Genomic DNA, 12,953 nt, shown 5'->3' with positions numbered 1-12,953 from the left:
AGATGGATGGATGGATAGATGGATGGATAGATGGATGGATGTGTGGATGGATGGGTAGATGGATGGGTGGATAGATAGATAAATAGATGATACGTAGATAATTTGTCGAATGAATGAATCACCTCTATAATTCTCACAACAGCCTTATGGAGGAAGTACATTTTTTGGTCTCCATTTCACCAATGAAGGAATTGAGTCTTAATGCATCCGTGGTTTTTCAACATTAAATACTATATTCCAGGGGCCAAAACTGATCTGACCAAGCTGGTTAGGCTCCATCACCACCATCATCATTCTTGTGGCCCTTACACGGCCCTTCTCCTGGGCCAGGGTACCCACTGTTCTGCTTTCAACGGCGCCACACCCATAAGAGGTGGGGGGCATTCTCAGCATCATCCCCATTTTACACACAGGAAAAACTAAGGCACAAGAGCAGACACAGCTCAACCCGGTCACACAGCTGTTAGGGCTTACTTAGCCAGGGGCCAAGGTACCAAAGTCGAGCTCCTCCACAGATGCAGCATTTTTCAGCTGTCTCTAAAGGGGACGGTCTATGCTAGTGGTGGTGTAATTAAGCCCATTCAGCCTGGCCAGCATATTTTTAATGAGATAAAACAGGACAGACGGGAATGTAATTGTAAAGACAGCAGTGAGAACTGCTATGGAGGATTTCATGCCTGGGGACCTCAGGCAGGCATAACGGGGGGCAAATCGCTGGCCCTGGGGGGTTGCGGGGGGAGCACTCAGCAGAAGCCAGTGAAGTCAAGGCTGGAAACTGGGGCCTGCATGGAGCAAGCCAGGGAGGGGGACAGGGGGCTTTCTGATAACGTCACAACAGCCTGGCTAGGGGCAAAGATGAGGTCACTGGGCAGAGCCAGTGACCCTCCTGGACTGCTGTGGGGACTTTATCTCCCCCACCCTCCTGCCCACCCAGCCAGGCCCTGGAGAGGTGAAGGGACAGCAACCTATCACACACCTTTTTGCTCCAGCAAAAATGTCATGCCCTGCACTCCCAGGAGCCCATGGTGCCAGTACTTTTCCTGGGGACAGGGACCTAAAACTGCATTTCCCCACGAGGGGGGTTTGCTGAGAGCCCCAAGCCGGCCTACCCCTGGCCTAGGCGGCCCACTGGAATCCTGTTTTCCCCCATTTTTCAAGGGCAAGGCTTTGTTTGAGCAGATTTTTTTTCCTTCTGTCTGTGAGGCCACAGCGCCACCAAGTGATCAACACGGTACTTTGAAAAAGAGGATGCGTGTCCTTGGAAGTAAACAGCAGAACGAAATTCTATTTAGCACAGCTTACATGTGGCCTCTTTCCTTTTCCTCTTTTCAGAGAGAAGACTTACTGGTGATTTCTGTAATTACACTGAGAGCTCACATTCACCTCTGTCCCTCTCCCTGCACACCCTCGTCCCTCCCATCTCGCCTCGAGACTCCTGCGATGCTCAGGCCCACACAGCGCCTGGCCAGGCTCCAGTCCCTGGGACAGAATGAGACGCTGATTCAGGTGTTTCTGTGCAGACATCCGCTGGAGGTGGCTGACAGCTGGGTCTGAGCCCCCCCCCCCTCATGCGTGTCTGCCTCTATGTTCAAGCGTCCCCTTCTTACAAGGACACCCGTCATGTTGGATGAAGGCCCTGCCCTAAAGACCTCATTTGACTTGATTACTTCTGCTAAGGATAAAGATCCCAAGTCTGACTAAGGTCACGTTCTGAGATACTGGGGGTTTGGACTCTCAGTTATCTTTCTTTTCTTGGGGATGGGGCACAATTCAGTCCAAAACAGTTCAATGTAGCTTTGTAAAGAAAACAGCTTTAATGATCATATTTAAAGGAAAAGAATGTGTAAGTTGTTTCATTGTCCTTTTTTTTTTTAAAGAGTTTATTTATTTATTTGTCAGAGAGAGAGACACAGCAAGAGAGCACAAGCTGAGGGAGTGGCAGATAGAGGGGGAGGCAGGCTCCCTGATGAGCAGGGAGCCTAAAGCGGGACTCAGTCCCAGGACCCTGAGATCATGACCTGAGCTGAAGGCAAACGCTTAGCCACCTGAGCCGCCCAGATGCCCCATTGTCCTTTCTTTGAAGAAAACATCCCCTCTTAAGATTTTACCTAGGGTGGACAAGGGTCCCTAAACACTCACGCACGAAGCTAACATATCACTATAGTGAAACCACCACTGTATTCCCTCAGAGAAAAAGCATTAACATTCCTCTTGGCAGCAACACAGACTGTTTCTGATTTTCTCTGGTAAACCTGCACTTGCCATTGTTTTCTATTAAAAAAAAAAAATGAGGTAAATTTTAATTACGAACTTTAATTAGGGAGTCCTGCTTTTGGCCAAGATGGAATAAAAGGGATCAGGTCTCCTCTCTCGGAAACAACCATAAAAGGGGCAAAACACAGTGATTTTTAAGACTGTGGACATCAGACTACAAAGGATGGTGATTACTGGCACTTGCGGGAGATAAATGAGGTGAGCCCTAGATCGCCCCCGCTTCCTGTCCTCAGAGAGTTTCCAGGTCCTGGTGCAGGGGAGGAACCAGGCAGAGCTATGGAGACCCCCTGAGCTGAAGAGACAGAGCTGCATGTCCAGGAAGACCAGGGGGCGAGGGCTGAGGGGACAGAGTCGTGAACAAGATAGAGCAGCAGAGAAGTCGTCGGAGATTCAAGAGGGCCTCCCGGGAGCACTTAGCACAGCAATGATCTAAGGCTCTGGAAAGGACCACCCAAAGAACTGGTGTGAATAGAACCCACCCCCCCACACACACACACCAGGCAGGGACACGTGTCAACATAAACACAGACTCTTCCAGCTTTAAAAGAAGAAAAAGCACAACAGTGACTCCCAACTTCCCTCTGGAAGAGTCCTTAGCGTGACCCACAGGAAACTGAATGACCATCATCCTCAACCTCCTCTCTGGGCCGGGCCTCTGCCTCAGCCAGCTGCGGCCACCAAGTTACTGTGTAACAAACAGTCCCTTGCTCCCAGGCCTGCTCTCGGATTTATATTACTCCTATTAGAGCCCTGAACCACCCTAAGAATTTCTCCTGTTCTGCGCCCACTGTACTGCGAGGACGCCCACGCCAGCCACACCGAGATGTCTGGCCAGCCCCCAAGACACCATCTGGGCAGGAAGCCAGGCCCCAGACGGATGGTCCTAAGTGAGCCAGCGGAGCAGCTCCCGCTTTGAGCCGCCTCGGACGAAAGCCCTTGCGGAGCAGAGCCGAGGCCTCCCTCTGCGCCCTGCCTGCCTTTCTGACCCACAGCAGGATGAAAGCAGCACAGTACAGCGTTTCTCCTCACGATATCCTATCCATGGGCAGAAGGGTTCGTCCCTGTATGTGAATAATTAGCTCATTAGTGGTAAAAACAAAAACCGCTGCGGACTTCTGAGCTCTTCGCACGGCTCGGAGAACAGTGAGAGGTATTTTTAAATCCTCAAATATAAAACTAAAACAGAAAAAACAGCCGTCGGGGTCTTAAGACCACGATCCTTGGATCCTGACGCACGGGTCGGGGCGCCCCTGGAAGGCGGGCAGGACGCAGGGCGGCCCTTCGGGCGGCAAGGCCAGGAGCTTCCAGCGGGACGGGGGACACGGGCTGCCCGCACAGCTTCCTCCCGGGGAGCGCCTGCGAACACCCGCGGCACTGGGCGCATGCGGTGGGGCGCGTCCACTCGCCCAGCTGCTGGCCCACGCGGATGCAGGTGCCGCCCGCTCTGCTCCGGAGCGGAACAAGGTCGAACTCAGGACCGCCGCGGCCCGCGGGTGCTGAGCGCCCGCTCCCACCCTCGCGGCGCTGTTCGGCCGGCGTCCAGACTTGGCGTCTCTGATCCTCCGTGGGTTCCCCGCGGAGCCGCGGGCCGTCCCGTCCCTGAGGAGGAAGAGTCCTGCCCCCATACTCCTCGCCCCGCCCCCCACCCGAGCCTGAAGTCTGCGGCGGTCCCTCCGCCCGCCCCTCCGTCCGCAGGGCGGGGGAGCTTCCGGCCCCGGAGCGGCGCCTTCTGGGAATTGTAGTTCTCAGGAGTGGCACACGGGGGGGGGGGCCCGTTGTCTCGCCGCGCATGCGCACTTCGCACCGGCCCGGTGCTCCGGCCCATCCGCGTGGTCACGGCCGTGACCCGTACAGCCGGCCTTTCCGAGCCACCGCGGGGCCAGGGGCTACTGGGGTCCGCGACTGCTGGAGACCAAGGAGAACCTGACCCGAACCCACGGAGCTCAGGGGGATCCCTCCACGTACTTCGGAGCTGGCGCTGGGAGGCGAGGCATTGGTGTGCGCGTGTGGGTGTGCGCGCGCATGTGCTTGTCGTTGTGTCGCTGGACGTTCGTGACTCCCACGCGGTGTGCATGTGAGTCCCGCCCCGCCTGTCTGCACGTGCGTCACTCCAGAACTTTGTGTGAGTCCGTCCCTCATGCCGCAGTGTTTGCACCAGCGTGCCCGTGCAGGTGTGAGCCGTGCAGGTGTGAGCCCGCCCATTTGCGTGAGGGTGACCATCTCGGCTGAACCCCTGCGGGTGTGTAACTGTGGGTGCAACTCTGCATGTGAGCCCGTCTCCACCCCCCCCCCACGTCACTGATCTGCCGGCAGGTGCCCCGTAAAGGGGGAGCAGCCTGCGTAACTGAGCAGGTGTCGGCCCTCGGAGACCCGTGCCCATGTGTGCCCACGTGTGGAACTTCTTCTGGATGTGCAGTGTGTGACCCCACGTGTGTCTGGCTGTGCTGCTGTCCATAGTGTTTTCCGAGGGGCGTGTCTGCCAGCCTGAGTGTGCCTGCGACCTTCTGTGTGCCTCACCTGGACCGGGAGGGGCGATCTGTGCAGGGGTCGCAGGGTACATAGGAGATGCCGTGCAAGCCGGGGTCGCTGTGTTTCTGCACACGGGGCAAACGCTGCTGTGACTGTGTGTGCGTCTGGGTGTGTCACTGGGTGTGGTGTCCCAGTGCACACTGTGTGAGCAGAGCAACACGTGATTCTGTGTGACTCCGTGTGTGCCTGCCTGTGGGTATGTCTGTGTCTCGCCTCTGGTTGCCTGTCTGCCTGCGTGCCGGGGCCAGGACTACCCGCCCTGCACCCGCATGCCCTCTGCCCCAGCATCTTCCTTCACAGCTCCCACTTCTCTCTTGCAGGTGCTGACTAGACCCACCAGTGCAGAGTGGCCAGAGCAGGGGTCACAAGCTGAGGGACGTGGACAGGAGCCGATGCTCCCAAGACCACAAGGTGGGTACCCCTGCCCTCTCCTGGGGACAAAGCTGGGCCTGACTCTGGCCTGAGGGCTGCCTGCGGAGACGGCACCAGAACTGGGACTCATTCTCACCACTGTACATAAGATGCTGCTTGGTCTGACCCTCACCCCCACACACCTAATCTCCCTGCTATCTGCCTCAGTTCTGCTACACACACACACATACCCAGCACCTTTGCTTTTCCTCTGTCACCCCAGCCATGGTCCTGCTCAGACCTTTGCCCCTGCTGCACTTGTGGCCCAGAACGCTCACTCCTTCACTTCTGGGTCTGCACTCAAAAGTCTTCTCACTGAGGCCTGGGCAAAGACCCTGAGTCACGAGCACGCCTGGGATGTTGCGGAACAGGGGGAGGCCCATCGTTGGAGCAGTAGGAGCCCAAGGCAAGCAAGAGCATCAAGGAAAAGCTCTGGAGTCACGTGGCCCAGGTATGGGCACTGCCCCTTCTGGGAACGTGACTGAGAAGCAGTGAGCAAACACGTGGCAGGAGCTTAAAGGACGCCGGGCACTTAGCTCTGTGTTCAACAGGTGCTGGGTATCACCACAGTAACAGTGCAGCCAAGATGGCCACATTCCCATGCCCTGGAATCACAGGGCTCTTGATAAAAAGCAGAGTCTGTGTTCCCACTCGGTGTTCACAGGCAATGCTGCCAGGCCCCATTCAGGGTGGCACAGTGAACCTTTGCGACATGTTCACAATCCCTAAAAAACAGATGGCTGAGTCTGCCTGTTTGTAACCTAAATAGCATCGCACCTGATAAATTCTCTGCATCTTACTTTCTCGCCAGCACCGTGTATCTAAGGTTCTGAACTGGTGCGGCAGCTGATGGGCGGTCATGCTCATGCTCTGAGGTACTCCCCTATATGAATATACCCCTGTCCATCAGACTGTCCCCTGTCCATGGACAGTTGCACGGTTTTCTGGTATTTGGCTGTCACACACGATCTTGGGCCTCCAGGTACACACAGGAGCAAGAGAAGCTCACATTCCAGAAAATGTAATTATTGGGCTACAGGGAATGTGTGTCTTCAGCTTTCCTCAAAAATACCAGTGGTTTCTCCAGTGCCCGCTCCCACCACCAGTCTGTTACGCGTGGAGTTTGGGAGCTCCCTGTCCCTCTGGGTATGATTTTTCTCCAGCAAAGAAAACTCTCGGCTCCAACAGACATAACCAAGTACTACAGACTCGGTGTCTTCGACAACCATCTCCTCACAGTTCTAGAAGCTGGAAGCCAGGGTTAGGGTATCAGCCAGGTTGGGGTTCTGGTGAGAACCCTCTTCCTGGCTTGGAGGTGGTCTCCTCCTTGCTGTGGAGGGAGCGCTTGTCTCTCTTCCTCTTATAAGGACACTGATCCCATCATGGAGGGGCCTCATTATCTCCCAAAGGCCCCGCCCACAGACACCATCACTTCAGGCTTTGATCTATGAATTTGGTGTGGTGGCCGGACACCTTCTAGCCTGTAGCACCAGGTTGCAAAGCTTTATTTAAGGGCTGTCAGGGGGCACCTGGGTGGCTCAGTCAGTTAAGCCTCTACCTTCAGCTCAGGTCGTTGATCCCAGGGTGCTGAGATCAAGTCCTGCCTCCAGCTCCTTGCTCATGTTGAAGCTTGCTTCTCCATCTCGTTCCCACTTGTGCTCTCTCTCTCTCTCAAATAAATAAAACAAAATCTTTATTTAAAAAAAAAAAAAGAGCTACCAGAGTCCTATTTTTGGAAGGACCTTTTAAAATTGTTTTCAGTTCGTTAAGTCCGTGATTCTCAATCAGGGATCATTTTGACCCTGGGGGGACACGTGTAAATGTCTGGAGACACTTTTGGCAATCACATGGCAGGGGGGGTGGGGGGGGCCGCACAGGACTGCCCGCAAAAAAAAAAACGACCTGACCCCAACTGGCAGGAGTGTGGAGGCTGAGACCCTGCACTTAGCCTTTTCCAGCCCAGGACAAACGACCAACCTGTTTGGTTTTCTTCTTTTCTTTCAGATCCCATCGCGGACACGTGAAGACAGGCAGTAGTAGCTCCGGAGGCGGGGATGGAAGGACTCTTGCTCGAGGCCGCCCCCCAGGGTTCCGAGGCAGGAGGAACCTGGCAACCAGAGGGTCAGGTCAGGGAGAGCTGCCTGAAGCAAGAGGCCCTGACCCACGGAGAAGAGCCCGCCGGGCGAGCTGTGCCGGCGCAGGATGAGCTCAGCGCAGGGATTCCAGGAACCGGCTCGAGCCCTCCCCGTCCCCAAACCGACAGCGGGCCCCAGAGGCGCGGGGCGGCAAGGAAGAACCGGAAGCAGAAGCAGGCGGAGTCCAGGGCGCAGGAGAGCGGGGGCGGACCGGGGAAGCCTTGGAAGTGTGGGGACTGCGGCAAGGTCTTCAGCTACTGCTCGGCGTTCACCCTGCACCAAAGAACGCACACCGGGGAGCGGCCGTTCACGTGCGCCGAGTGCGGCAAGGCCTTCAGCCAGAGCGTGCACCTGACGCTGCACCTGCGCACGCACACGGGCGAGCGGCCCTACGCGTGCCCAGAGTGCGGCAAGGCCTTCAGCCAGGGCTCCTACCTGGCGTCGCACTGGCGCACGCACACGGGCGAGCGGCCGCACCGCTGTGCCGAGTGCGGCAAGGCCTTCGCGCGCCCCACGCACCTGGCCCAGCACCGGCGCGTGCACACGGGCGAGCGGCCGTTCGCGTGCGGCCAGTGCGCCAAGGCCTTTCGCAACCGCTCGTCCCTGCTGGAGCACCAGCGCATCCATACGGGTGAGAAGCCGTTCGTGTGCGCGCAGTGTGCCAAGGCCTTCCGCTTCTCGTCGGCGCTCATCCGCCACCAGCGCACACATACGGCAGAGCGGCCCTACTCCTGCGGCCAGTGCGCCAAGGCCTTCTCGCAGACCGCGCACCTGACGCAGCACCGGCGCGTGCACACGGGCGAGAAGCCGTACGCCTGCCCCGACTGCGGCGCGCCCTTCAGCCAGAGCGCCTCGCTGGCGGAGCACCGGCGCATCCACACGGGCGAAAAGCCGTACGCGTGCGCGCAGTGCGGCAAGGCCTTCACGCAGGTATCACACCTGAGCCAGCACCAGCGCGTGCACACGGGTGAGCGGCCCTACGCGTGCCCGGACTGCGGCCGCGCCTTCAGCAACCGCTCGCACCTGCGGCAGCACCAGCTGGCGCACACGGGCGCAAAGCCCTACAGGTGCCTGCAGTGCGGCGTGGCCTTCAGCCACGTGTCCTCCCTCATCGAGCACCAGAAGGTCCACACAGGCGAGAGGCCCTACCGCTGCGCACAGTGCGGGAAGGCCTTCAGCCAGGGCTCCTCGCTCACACTGCACCAGCGCACGCACACGGGCGAGCGGCCGTACGCGTGCCCCGAGTGCGGCAAGGCCTTCAGCAACCGCGCCTACCTGATCCAGCACCACATCGTGCACACCGGGGAGAGGCCCTTCGAGTGCGGCGGCTGCGGCAAGGCCTTCAGCTTCTCCTCCGCGCTCATTCGCCACCAGCGCACGCACGACAGGAAGCCCTGCTCAGGCGGCCGGTGCGGCGACACCGTTGCGCAGCTGCCGCCCCTGACGCGATACCTGAGCTGCCCCGGGGAGGAGACGCGGGTTGGCGATGGGGATGGGGCGGACCTGGCTGCAGGCGGGCGGGCGGACCCGAGCTGACGTGCCGCGCGCGCCTCCGCTAGCCCGGGGGCGTGCCCGCGCGCGTTCGCGGAACACTTCCGGCCCCGAGGCGCTCAGGGGAGCGCCGACACGCTCCCGGGGCCGCGGGTGCTGGGAGAGGCGCAGGGACTCACCCGAGGTCACACCGGGAGGGAGTCCCCGGGCGGGACTCGACCCCTCGTCTGCCAGACTGCTCCCCGCGCCACACACACCCCCGCGGCCTCCTGGTTCAGAGTGAGGAATGTGACCCGAGACAGGAGACCCAAAGAAGTGTCCGTGCGTCCCTAGCGAGCGTTTAGTTGAAGGTTTTGTGACCGAGTCGGCATTTGTTCAATAAATTTAGCTGCGTAAAAAGTTCAGCTCCTTTGGGGGAAGTGGATGTGTTAACGAGGGAGCAGCGTCTGAAGGACGTGTGGGCTCTGCGGATGCGAACAGCGCTGTCCAGATGAGGACGGGCCGGAGGAGGACAGGTTCTAGAAGAGGCCTCTCCCTTGACCGGAGGGAGTGGACCCCGGCCTTTTCCAGCGCGAGGACGCACTCTCCCCTGCTCCAGCTTTCTCTACCCCCAGCTCACAACCCTCCGCGCAGTGACGCATCAGTTAGCAGTTGCTGTGTAACAATCCTCCCCAGTGCACTTGTCCCTTTAATGCTGTCCATGGGGGGTGTTGGCTGGACTCACTGACTCATCTGTGGTCAGCGGATAGTTGGATGGGGGCTGGCTGTCCCAGGGCTGCTCAGCTGGGCCAACGTCGCTGTCTTCCTCAGGAGGCACATCTGACCTGGCTTCGTGCTCCCAGCACTAGCAGGAATTTGGGAGAGTGGGCCCACCCAAGCACTGCTTCCTGCCTCTGGTTATGTAGAGTTTGCCTCTAGATCTATCAGCCAAAGCGAGCATCATAGCCAAGCCTGGGAGCAGTGTAGGAAGGGCCTTTCCAACGGTGTTATGAGACAGAAGACAGGAGTCACCTACTATCTCCACGAGGTAATTTATGGCCATACAGCATGAGCTCTACAAAATTACACTGTGGGTAACACATTTATTGGGTCCACAATTAGCAAATTAAAAAAAAAAATTCCTACCCCTATCCTCTTCCATCCCCTCTATCCAAGTCCAGTCCCCCCTTCCCTAGAAGCAACCATTCTTGAGTTTCCTGGTATCTTTCCAGCATCTTATATGCATATAGAAACAAATATTTATGTGGATATTTGTAAAAAGATGCACAGCATACCTTTCTGTACAGTAGCACATGGCACATAGCTTCCCACCTCTTATTATTTTATATCTGGAAGCGCCTTGTACAATTAGACAAGAGAACAGGTGTTCCCGTTTCACAAGGTTTGGGCATCAGATTTCATGGGTATCACTTATGATTCTTTTGATCTCACTGTGATGTGTTCAGCTCCAGAAAAGAAAAAATCATGGGAAAAATATTTTCCAGTTAGGAATTTTTTTTTTTACAAGGTTGACCAATGAAGTGTCCTGTATCATGGGACAACGTAAACCCCCTCTGCATAAAAATGAACCCCCCACATTAAATAATTTTATGAGATTTTTCATTTATACAAAAAAGGTACAATAAATGCCCATATGCCCATCCAATTTGAATGCCTTAAGAACACTATCTTAATAGAATATGAACACAATACCCAAAAATGTCTTCATAACAAAATTTGCCATATTTTATGATACATATTTGCTTTTAGAATGGGTCATGAAAATATGTCTATTTTTTTCATGGTCTATTTTCAAGTAAATTGCAGATATGGTATCACTTTACTGCTAAATACCTTAGTTTGTATCTCCTTAGGAAAAGAAAAAGTAGCTTCTATAAAACCACAACATCATCACACCCTGTAAAAGATTAATTTCTGGATGTCATCCAGTGTCTATTCCATATTCAGATTTCCTTTCCTGAAAAAGTTTGAAAAAGGGATGTAATTTGTCAAAATAATGTCAAGCCTTGAAAATAAACATAAATGATCTTTAATGTGTACAAGGAGGAGAGAAGCTAAGACAGTGACACAGACACATAAACACAAAGACACCTGTCTTCCTGCCCCATCAGCTTCCTTGGCTCTTAGTCCTACCAAGGAAGCTGGCAAAGGGCCAAGGAGGGCAGGATGTGTGCTGTTACTTTTGCCCTGGCATTACCTACACAGGTCTTGGCACGCAGTAGGTCCTCAGAAAATCTCACATGAATAGACAAATGAGTGAAAAATCCCTGACCTGTCTTAGAGTCAAGACTCATGGTATCTTGAGTCTTCTCTGTACTCCAGACAGCACCTAGGCCTCAGCACAGAGTAGATCCTTATGAAGTACTGGGTGACTAGTTTTAACATCCCAGCATTGGCCCTGGAGTCATTCAAGGCCAGAGGCCACACAGTTGCTTCCTCCCTGTACCCAGATATCATCCAGCCCAAGCACCAGCACACAGTAGGTCCTTAGGAGATATACATTAATAGGCCAGGTAAATTAATGAATAAGAGAACATCCTTAGCACCAGCCCTGAATCATAGAGCATACATCTTCATTCCCTCCTGTAATCCAAACTGTCTGGCCCAATTCTCAGCACATAATAGGTCCTTAAGAAGCTCCAGGTGACTGAATAATTGTACATACCAGCATCAACCCTGGAGTCATTCAGAGTCAGGGATGACACAGCCAGTTCATCCCTATGCCCCAGATATCTCCCAACTCAAGTGTCAACACACAGTAGGTCCTCAGGAAATAGAGTGAATGAATAATTGAACATGCCCAGCTCCAACCCTACAGCCATTCAGGGTCATGGGCCACACAGTCTGACTCCTCTCTTTCTGACCTTCACCCGGCTGAGGTGCTCTGCACACAGTAGGTCTTCAAGGAGTGCTGGGTGACTGGATGAATGAGTGCAATGGGACTCTCGTTTGCAGACATAGGCCTGAGTTCAGTCACCACAGAGACCAGGGGAAACTTGCCCTCTAGGGCAGAAAGGATGGAGGTCCCAGGCTCTGAGAATGGGCGGGGCCATATTTGCCAACTTAAGTGACGTTCCCCCCTCCCCCCAAAAAATTGTGTTCCCCAGATACTTTATACAGATGCTTCCCTGAGTCCAACATGTCCTGTTCCAGGAAGGAACAGAGCAGCTTCAAGAGCATGGGGGAGTGGCTCGGAAAAGTGTGGGGTCCCACCAGCTGGCATGGAGAGTTCCCAGGAAACACAAGCTGAACTCTGCAGCCACCTCCCCCAATTCAACCTTCCCAGGAATCAGTTCCCCCAGGAAGACCCAGCAGAGGAGGACAGACCAGAACCTCATGAACACATAACTGTCCGTTGGTTATACAGGCTATGCAGAGAGTGGCCAGTGGAGGGAGGTGCTATTTGCGGACGGTGGTGGAGGCTTGTCTGAGGAGACGTTGGAGCAGAGCACTGCAGGAGGTGAGGGGGCCACCTCAGCTTCTGGGGGAAGAGCATTCCAGGAAGAGGTCCATTCCAGAGTCAGTGCAAAGGTCCAGAGGCAGGCACATGATGGGCTTGTTCAAACATCTGAAAGCCAGTGTGGATGGGATGGAGGGAGGGGTGCAAGTGCAGGCCAGTTCCCTCAGGGATGGGCTGAGGGATGGGCCCCTGAGGGATGGGCTCATCCCTCAGGGATGAGGAATTTGGCTTTTACCTGCTGAACTGAGTGGGTTAGGAATGGTCTTAATTATGGTTTTATGGGATCTATCTAGCTGTGGAGAATGGAACACCATGGTTGTGGGTGGATACTTCTATCGTCAATGAAATGAGGTTCTGGCATGTGATAGAATCCAAATGAATGACCACTGCTTATATGATTTACATTATTTTCATGATTATTTCCCACAAATTTGATGAAGACTTGCGGCACAAGCCGAACTAATCAGCCTACAGCCCCCAGATCTAGGCTGGACATCTAGGATGGTCCCCATGGCAGCTCCTCATTTCCACCCTTGCCCTGTCCTTCCTGTCCATTCTCTGCCTGCCTTGTTCCTGCCTTCAGCTACTATTCTCTCCATGCCTTAATTCAAGGTTCCAGTTCTTGTGGCACAGAAGGGGTGGGAGGTGGGACT

The 12,953-nt window shown here is 55.2% G+C and overlaps 1 protein-coding gene across 4 annotated transcripts; it reads left to right on the top strand.

Annotated features, from left to right (window-relative positions):
• Positions 1-4,057: 4,057 nt before the first annotated feature.
• Positions 4,058-9,506, top strand: ZNF835 (zinc finger protein 835). 4 transcript variants are annotated; one of them, XM_059383200.1, is made up of 3 exons: positions 4,058-4,270; positions 5,124-5,214; positions 7,219-9,506. In XM_059383200.1, exon 3 carries the CDS (start codon positions 7,269-7,271, stop codon positions 8,883-8,885), a length of 1,617 nt encoding a protein of 538 aa, XP_059239183.1. In that variant the 5' UTR covers positions 4,058-4,270; positions 5,124-5,214; positions 7,219-7,268; the 3' UTR covers positions 8,886-9,506. The 4 variants fall into 4 exon arrangements, with proteins under 4 accessions (XP_059239183.1, XP_059239185.1, XP_059239182.1 ...); XM_059383202.1 differs by having other exon boundaries at positions 4,058-4,280; XM_059383199.1 differs by having other exon boundaries at positions 4,058-4,348.
• The last annotated feature ends 3,447 nt before the right edge of the window (positions 9,507-12,953 follow it).

Source organism: Mustela nigripes, chromosome 17, assembly GCF_022355385.1.
Source record: "Mustela nigripes isolate SB6536 chromosome 17, MUSNIG.SB6536, whole genome shotgun sequence".
In the NCBI taxonomy this organism is placed as follows: Eukaryota; Metazoa; Chordata; class Mammalia; order Carnivora; family Mustelidae; genus Mustela; species Mustela nigripes.
Note: the sequence above shows the minus strand (reverse complement) of the source record. Positions and strands in the feature narration are given on the sequence as shown.